This window comes from Taudactylus pleione, unplaced genomic scaffold, assembly GCF_031769625.1.
Source record: "Taudactylus pleione unplaced genomic scaffold, aTauple2 ptg000647l, whole genome shotgun sequence".
In the NCBI taxonomy this organism is placed as follows: Eukaryota; Metazoa; Chordata; class Amphibia; order Anura; family Myobatrachidae; genus Taudactylus; species Taudactylus pleione.
Window position 1 is genome coordinate 1,218,821 of NW_028285049.1, and position 9,449 is coordinate 1,228,269.

Below are 9,449 nucleotides of genomic sequence, written 5' to 3' on the forward strand. Positions count from 1 at the left end.
ACTTTGACCAGAAACATCAAATCCCCATAGAAGCGTTGCCTCGGGTCATCACTTTAACCGCCATCGATGGTAGTCGTATTCCTAGTGGAACCATCACCCATCGTACAGCACCACTTAGACTTACCATTGGGGTGCTCCATACCGAACAACTGTCCTTCCTAGTGATTCCCAAAGCCTCTCATTCTTTAGTCCTTGGACTACCCTGGCTACAGAGACATTCACCACAAATTGATTGGACCACCATGCAAATAACCTCTTGGGGTTCCAATTGCTTCAAAGGCTGCCTTCAGCGGGTAGTACCTGTCCAATCTTCTGTCATAGAGGATTCTACTGACCTGCCCAAAGCTTATGGTGGGTTTTTGGATGTCTTCAGCAAACAGAGTGCAGACCTATTACCTCCCCATCGTGATTGGGACTGCCCCATTGATCTGATTCCCGGGAAGAATCCTCCTAGAGGCCGAACCTACCCTCTATCTCTCCCTGAGACTCAAGCTATGTCGGAGTACATTAAAGAGAACTTAAGTAAAGGCTTCATTCGACCCTCCACGTCTCCAGCAGGGGCTGGATTTTTCTTCGTAAAAAAGAAAGACGGTGGGCTGCGCCCGTGTATTGACTACCGGGGTATTAATGAGATAACTATAAAGAATCGCTACCCTCTTCCTCTGATAACAGAGTTGTTCGATAGAGTCAAGGGAGCCACAGTTTTTACCAAACTCGACCTAAGAGGGGCCTATAATTTAATTCGTATCCGTCCAGGCAATGAATGGAAAACGGCCTTCAACACCAGGGATGGGCACTACGAATATCTCGTTATGCCCTTCAGCCTCTGTAATGCTCCAGCCGTCTTCCAGTTTTTCATCAACGAAATCTTCCGGGATCTTTTGTACAAGAGTGTGGTCGTGTACTTGGACGACATTTTGATTTTTTCTCAAGACCTCCAAACTCATCGAGAACAGGTGAAGGAAGTCCTTCTGAGATTGCGGTCCAATCAACTTTTTTGCAAATTAGAGAAGTGTCTGTTTGAAGTCTCAAGTGTACCATTCCTGGGGTACATCATCTCCGGAACAGGCCTTCAAATGGATTCCTCAAAACTACAAGCCATTCTTGATTGGTCTCTTCCTTCTTCCTTAAAATCCATACAAAGGTTCCTAGGATTCGCCAACTATTATCGCAAGTTTGTGAAAGATTTTTCAACACTGGTAGCTCCTATTACAGCTCTCACCCATAAGGGAGCAGACCCAACTAAGTGGCCCGTCGAAGCTAGCTCAGCATTTCAACTCCTTAAGCAAGCCTTCATCTCCGCTCCCATCTTAAAGCAACCGGATTCCACCTGGCCATTTATCCTGGAGGTGGACGCATCCTCCGAAGGTGTCGGTGCTGTGCTTTCCCAGCAGTTTGAAGATGAAAAACTTCATCCCTGTGGTTTTTTTTCACGGAAGTTTTTGCCTGTAGAAAAAAACGACACCATCGGGGATCAAGAGTTACTCGCCATGAAACTAGCCCTCGAAGAATGGCGATATCTTCTAGAAGGAGCCCATTACCCCATTACCATTTTCACAGACCACATCTTAAATCCGCAAATTGCCTGAACCCTCATCAAGCCCGGTGGGCAATGTTTTTCTCCAGGTTTAACTTCAAACTCTCCTATCGCCCTGGCTCACAAAACCTCAAAGCAGACGCACTCTCCCGTTCCATGACAAGCAACCCTGATCTACCCATGGAACAGCCCCAACCAATCCTGAATCCAGCTTTCTTCTCCTCCACCAAATTATCTTCTACACCCCCGGTTGGGAAGACCTTCGTCGCTCCAGAACTCCGCAAGAAGTTGCTGCATTGGGCCCATGCTTCCCGGTTCTCTGGACACTTGGGTATGGATAAAACCCTTGAATTCATCCAGCGGTCCTATTGGTGGCCTTCGATGAAAAAGGACGTCAGGTCTTATGTATCGTCATGCATCAAATGTGCTCAACACAAAATACCTCGGCGGGTTCCACATGGTCAACTCCAGCCTCTAGCAATTCCATCTAAGCCATGGACTCACCTCTCTATGGATTTCATCTCTGAGCTTCCTCCATCTCGGGGCCACAACACCATTTGGGTTATCGTGGATCGCTTTACTAAAATGGATCATTTTGTACCTCTTACTGGGCTCCCGTCTGCACCTCTACTCGCCCAGAGTTTTATAAAAGAGATCTTCAAGCTCCACGGCCTTCCTCAAGAGATCATCTCAGACAGGGGAGTACAGTTCATAGCGAAGTTCTGGAGGTCACTCTGCTCAGCCCTTCAAATGAAACTAAAATTTTGTACCGCTTATCACCCCCAGACCAATGGTCAGACTGAAAGGGTCAATCAAGACCTGGCACAATTCCTGCGCACTTTTGTCTCCTCCTCCCAAGATGACTGGATTGACCTTCTTCCTTGGGCCGAATTTGCTCACAATAATCATTATCACACGTCCACCAACTCAACTCCTTTTTTTACAGTTTTTGGTCATCATCCTCGAGTGCCAGATTTTCCTCTTCTTCCAACATTAGATGTGCCCGCGGCCTCCAACGGTTCTCCAACATCTGGGAAAAGGTTAGTTCCTCTCTGACTAAAACCTCAGCCCAGTACAAGAGATTTGCTGACCGCCAAAGACGAGCGGTTCCCAATTTCCAACCTGGGGATATGGTCTGGCTCTCTACCCAAAACCTAAGACTCCGAGTTCCCTCAATGAAATTTGCCCCGCGGTACATTGGTCCATTCCCAATCGTCAAAGTCTTGAATCCTGTGGCCTACAAGCTAAAACTTCCTCCTTTTCTTTGCATTCCAAGTCCTTTCCATATTTCTCTTCTAAATCCACTGGTCTTAAACCGATTTCAGAAGGTCCTTCCCAAAGCTTCTAGTGTTCAAACACAACAAGGAGAGGAGTTCGAAGTTGACAGAATCTTAGATTCCCGTTGTCGATACAATCATCTTCAATACCTCATCGACTGGAAAAATTATGGTCCGGAAGAACGAATCTGGATAAATGCCTCCGATGTCCATGCGCCCCGTCTGGTCAAAGCGTTCCATATGAAATTTCCTCATAAACCAAGGAAGTGTCCGGTGGCCACTCATGAAGAAGGGGGTACTGTCACACGCCGCCCTGGAGACCCCAGAATCAGACCCCGTCACCTACCTTTGTGGGTGCTGACCCGCGCTGTCTTCCGGCTCCCGTGCTGTGCGCTGCATCCCTCTCTCTCTGGCCGGTCTCCGCTGTCCTCTGGAAGGTCCCGCTGCTCTGCTGCTCCCACGCTGGCTCCTGCTTGTCGCTGGTCCCCGCTGACTTCTTCTGAGAAGTGCTGTCCTCCGGTCCATGGGCGTGGCCATCTTGGATTGCCCATGTGACACACTACCACCAATGAGGAGTCTTCTCCTTCTCTCTCAGCCTGTCAGCTCCCAGCATCCACTATATAAGGTTCCCCAATGCTGACACAAGTTGCCAGTGCAACTAGTTTCCTAGTGAGCTTTCCCACTGTACTCCAGTCACTCCACGTAGCTTCCCAGCTACCGACGTCTACCCACAGCTATCCAGCCGCTCCACGTAGCCACCCAGCTACCAACGTCTACCCACAGCTATCCAGCCGCTCCACGTAGCCACCCAGCTACCAACGTCTACTCACGGCTATCCAGCCGCTCCACGTAGCCACCCAGCTACCAACGTCTACCCACGGCTATCCAGCCGCTCCACGTAGCCACCCAGCTACCAATATCTACCCACGGCTATCCAGCCGCTCCACGTAGCCACCCAGCTACCAACGTCTACCAACGGCTATCCAGCCGCTCCACGTAGCCACCCAGCTACCAACGTCTACCCACGGCTATCCAGCCGCTCCACGTAGCCACCCAGCTACCAACGTCTACCCACGGTTATCCAGCCGCTCCACGTAGCCACCCAGCTACCAACGTCTACCCACGGCTATCCAGCCGCTCCACGTAGTCACCCAGCTACCAACGTCTACCCACGGCTATCCAGCCGCTCCACGTAGCTTCTCAGCTCCTAACGTCCACACAAGGCTATCCAGTCTTTCCAAGTGGCTTCCAAGCTACCACACCACTTCTAGCAGTACTCAAATTACCTATTAGTTCACTGCTTCCTCTCATGCGGAGGAACTTTATTAAACCAAGTCTCCTCCTGCGGGCATCTGCGCCAAGTGATACAGGTCCAAGGCCCAGTCTGGGAACACAGTCTTTAAATCACACAATTGTGACAGTCATCTGTAGTCCGCCTGTAAAGCAAATATTAAAACAACTACTTTACACCTGCTGTGGTGATCCTTTATTGAAAAAATAAATGAAAAAATTATTTCATACTTACCAAGTGCTTGGATGGGGTTCTCTTCTGTTCATGTAGACATCTAAAGATCTACGGATGGTCATTTTGCCATTGGTTTTGACTTTAGTAAATGGTCAGTTTGCAATACCGATGGAAAAACTACCGAAAACCCCAAACCGACCTTTAGTAAATTTACACCTAAGTGTGCTTGACACTGGTATCCGGTCAGCTAGTCCACATTCAGAATGTTAACATGGATGGATATTAAGTCAACAACTAATATGTCGACATACTATTAGGTCGACATGTTTAAAATGTTGGCACGTTCAGAATGTCTGTATTTAACATGTCGTCACCAGAATTGTCTACATATTTTTTGTTATTGTTGAATGTTAGAGTTATGTTTAGTGTTAGGGTTAGGATAAGGTTTAGGGTTAGGTTTATGGTTAGGCTAAAATAAGCAAAAAGTGACATGTTGACATTCGGACTGTCAACATTCAGAACCTGTCAACATTCTGAACTTCAACCTGTCGACTAGTCATACCACACCGGGGTTCCAAATTAGAATAGAGGGTAAGGTAAGATTGCTGCTACACACTAGAAGATTTAATGAACGACGGAACGATCACTCATTCCGTCAGTCATTAAACTACACAGCCCCGCATGCGATATCATGTGATTGGCCGCGCAGCACTAACATACGACTTCTCTATTTTGCATGCACTTTTGGGTTATACACACATTTCCCAACAGCATTATCTCAGTGCTGGTAAGTGAGAGCTGAAAGGGAGAAGTGAAAACTGCGATATCAGCTTACAACAAGCTTTCCTATTCCGATGGGAAAAACTTTGAAAGATGTAACTGTATATCCTTTTTTATTGCTGTTATTGAAACCTCGCATGACATCCATGTGCACACAGAAATATGTAGTAAGATAACATGCAGGTCTTGTCAGTGTGTTCGTATTTAACTGCACTTCACTGCATTTTCTTTGAGATGATAGAAGGTGCAGACTCTGGCAGAACTACCATCACATCCCGCAATGGCCAATACACACAGGTCCGTACAATCTGTCATAACTTCTAATTGTGTTGCTCTCATACTTAGGGCGGTATTCAATTAGCCGCAATAAAACGAAAACTTATCGCCGGAGTAGTTTTCGCCCTATTCGCCAGATTTGTTGTGATCTTTTCGAGTATTTTCACAGCGAGCGCTACCGTTTTTTCGCCCTATCCAATTACAAAATACGCGAAAATGCATATGTGCGATAATTGTGCATGGCGAAACTAGCAAAAAGTAAAGCATATTTTGGGGAAATCAGTCTGTACCCCATAACAAACTTAACTGACATAGGAAATCAATATAGAAGTGTATTAATAGTCCTAATAAAAGTATTTGAGGTTCTTAAATTGTGTCAAAGGGCTGTTATATGCATAAGTGTTGAAAAATGATAAAAAGCAATATTTTTGGAAAAACATCAATGCTGCAGTTAAATTTGGGGGTACATTAAAATGGGTGCTAGTATCATTTTGTGTCTATAAAGTGCATTTTCCAAAATTTTTCAAAAATACACCAGCTGCAGCCACCTGCAATCCTAGAAATGCCAAACGTGACTTTTCACACCTAATTGAATACGGCCCTTAGAGTGCCTACTCACCTGGATGGTACGGGAGACTCCTGATTTTTCGGTTAGTCCTCCAGGCCCCAGGAAGAGTGGATAGATCTCACAAATCCAGCCCAGGTGGGGGGGGGGGGGCGGCAATTTAAAAAAAAAATCCAAAAATGGTGGCAATTGAATAGTTTCTCAGAATTAGTCACTCCATAAATGAAATGATTTTGAGTTGCAAGCAAAGTAAAGATAGGCAAGTAACTTTGTACCTGGACAAACCATGTAGCAATGTCAATTCAGTTATCAGACAATAGAGTAGGCATGGTTAACAGAGCAGATGTACGGCTGTCAATTGCATAACTAGGTACATAATCCATTATTTGGGGTTCGTTTGCTTGTGCCACGTGTCCATCTGTACGTTGCTAATGCTACAAAAAATTTTGAGTGTGTACTTTGTTTACGTTACACACACATGTACACACACACGTACACACACACGCGCACACACGTACTTACATCAAAAGGGGCTAATTTATCAAGCTATGTATTCCAAAACACTTGTGGAAACTTCCATTTCTGCATGATTTTTGGGACTTCTAGGATTGGCGGCATTTATTAAAGTAATCTCCTACATTCTCTACTAAATAGATCACCACAGCCGTCCCCATAGGTTTTGGGAGCGTGCCTCTATTGGCTCACGTCCACCTGCCAATTTCTCCTATGGGGAAAGCTGGCCAGAGAGGGATCTCCTGATCCTGCCCCGATATGTTGGACGTTCCTCTCCTATCCATTGTTGATGGCTGGGCACACGCAGTAGATAAAACGTGAAATATAATGATAGCTGTTGTTATCACCTTTTGTTGGGGCAGCATCTTATCAGATGTGCTTTCCCTCCTACCATTCTTTTATTAATTAAGTAGCAATTTTCCTGCTATTTGCTGTGATAATATTATTTATCAGAACAAATATTTGGAAATAAATATAGAAAATAATAATTATAAAGGATACTTTTTTAAAACGTTTATGCAGAATTAGCAATATTTTCCCATCTTCTCTATTCACTATTTTTATCCTAATGTTTGAATGTTGTATTTCTTGTAATATTTGCATTTTTTTTTTATAAGAAATAATATCCTGAGAATTATTACCTTAACATCCCACTGCTAGAATTCTACTATATAACTTTTAACATAACACTTCAGAAGTATTTATTAAATATACATATAACTCTACTATGCTCAGCTAGTTTTTGATTTTTAATTTTTCTTATCCTGAAAGTTTGATTCTTGGAGGTCTGTGGTTTAGTGTTTTTTTATTTTTTATTATTTCCCCACTTCATTGGTCAATATCGGGAATTTTATCATCAAGATAAAGATTTGTATCATAGTGCACATTAAGTTGATACTGTATACCTAGTATACTGGAATTTTTTTCACAACGTTTCCTTTTTCTTTTTAGAATGTCGTAATTTTTAGTATAGTTTGCGCTTGTGCTTGAGATTGTTTTGTCATTGACTGAAAGCTACACATGCAAAGCATTTATATAAATAAGTTGACCATATGAATATAAATAATAAAATTAACATTATCACAATAATATCTGATGAAATACATAAATAAAATCTGTATCATTTGACAGAATGTGAAAAGTGAGAACTGGATTTTTCAGTTGGTATAAAATATAGACAGATATTATACAATATATATATATATATATATATATATATAAATATATATATATATATTATATTTTAAATAGTTTTCTTTTGCTTTCACAAAATAAATATTTACAAAAAATTGGAATTCAAACTTACCGCCTCCTTTCCCACTTCTAAATCGTTCTATGTCCACGTTAGGTGGTCTGGCTGGCTTTGGAGGTGGAGGGCCTAAGGTAGCCGGATGTGGCAGGGGCTTTCGTTTTGGTTCAGAGGGAACTCTCTGTTCCTTAAAGTTATCCTGTGCAGCAGAAACCTGACTTGCTGAGTGTCCTCTTGTAAAATTTGACACAATAGATACAGTATTGCTGCCATCCTGGATATTTTTGGGTGGAAAATGTTTTGACGCGACACTGGGCTTTGTCCTATCATTTTGCTCGGTTGTGTCTTTATCTAAGAACCGGCTCTGGAGCGAACCAATTCCAGACGGTCTTAATTTCACTCCAGAGAAGGTCTGAGAGGGAGGACCTGCTGCGGCATTTGCTTCTGTTGATTCCTTTGTCTGGTTTACTGGTTTGTTGTCCTGAGAACTTGAAAATGTCTTCGTGGCTAAGCTATGTGGGTTGAAGCTGTTTGCACCTGACGATGCACCAATGTTTGTCGAAAGCTTTGTCCCTAATTGCGGCTTGTTGTTAAAAGTCGGTTTAGCCTCATTGTCTGATGTTGAATTAAGAGCTTTTATTTCTGATGGCTTTCTAAATGCTGGTTTTTCTTCTTTTTCCTTTGACTGAGGTGGAAATGTTGGCTTGACTCCTCCAAACTTGGGTTCTTGGGGAGAGTTATTGACAACGAAAGGTTTGCTGCCAACGGGCTTTGGAAACTGCACCTTCGATTCTTCTTTTTGCTGGTCAGGAGGTTTAAAACCTGGGTGTTTTGGAAATGTTGGTTTCGGATGTGTTTCTTGGTTGGGTGAGTGAAAAGAACCACCAGTCCTATTGATGCCTCCAGGTCTTACAAATGGGGGTTTAACGTCCTCTGATGCAGATTTCAGTCCTTGTACCGGTTTTGGAAATGTAGGTTTCTTGAGTGTAACTCCTTGGCCTTGGGAAGTGTTGTTAAACTTCTCAAAGCCTGCTCTTCTAGCCTGAATTCCCTTTAAACCAGGTTGCCCTGTGGAACTCTCTGTGTCCTCCATGGGTGTAGGCACCACATTAAACATAGCAGCGAGTGACTTCACATTTGTGTTTTTTTCCTGCAAGCAGAAAGGAGAAAATAGCTGAAGTGAGAGATCTCTCAGTGCTCTCTCTCTCTCTCTCTCTCTCTCTCACACACACACACAGCTATCTGAAAGGCTTCCTGACTTGAGGCTTGCAACATAGCGGATTGGTAGAAACTATTTCACAAAGTATCTTCCTGTATAGCTCAATGCTGTTATCTTATTTATGTGTCCTCCTGTCGTTTACACTATAAATGCTTGTTTTAGCAGTAACTTACCATGTAGTTTTTAATATTTTATGACCAAAAATGACAGCAACTTGAGAAAACAAGGAAGTAAAAATAAGGGATATATTATTACCAAAGGGTGTGAATCACACCTATGTCTTCAAAAGCGTTTTCTTCTAAATAACTATCATTTTTCATTTCAGGTGCTTATGTTTCTTTTTAACTACTGTTAAGTATACCAATGAAGGATTACAAAGCTAGAAATCCAACGGTGTCTATAATCCTTATCTTGTGAGAATTTAAAGACACATTGTAATGAAAAATACGCCTTGCAGGTTTTGTTTTACCCTTTTTAATACAGTGTCTGTTATTGCTATAGTGGCAATAAGTTGATGTTTTTCTCTCTGTTTCATTGATTTGGAATTACTGCGTGTGCAGGCCTGTAT

At 43.1% G+C, this 9,449-nt stretch overlaps 1 protein-coding gene across 3 annotated transcripts in view; it reads right to left on the reverse strand.

Annotated features, from left to right (window-relative positions):
• FYB1 (FYN binding protein 1) overlaps positions 1-8,830 on the reverse strand; it is a 111,488-nt gene extending 102,658 nt beyond the window's left edge. For all 3 annotated transcript variants that reach the window (XM_088455264.1, XM_088455265.1, XM_088455263.1), the window contains exon 1: positions 7,720-8,830. In XM_088455264.1, the coding sequence (XP_088311390.1) occupies positions 7,720-8,779 (1,060 nt within the window). In that variant the 5' untranslated portion in view covers positions 8,780-8,830. The remainder of the gene's footprint in view (positions 1-7,719) is intronic.
• Positions 8,831-9,449: the final 619 nt, after the last annotated feature.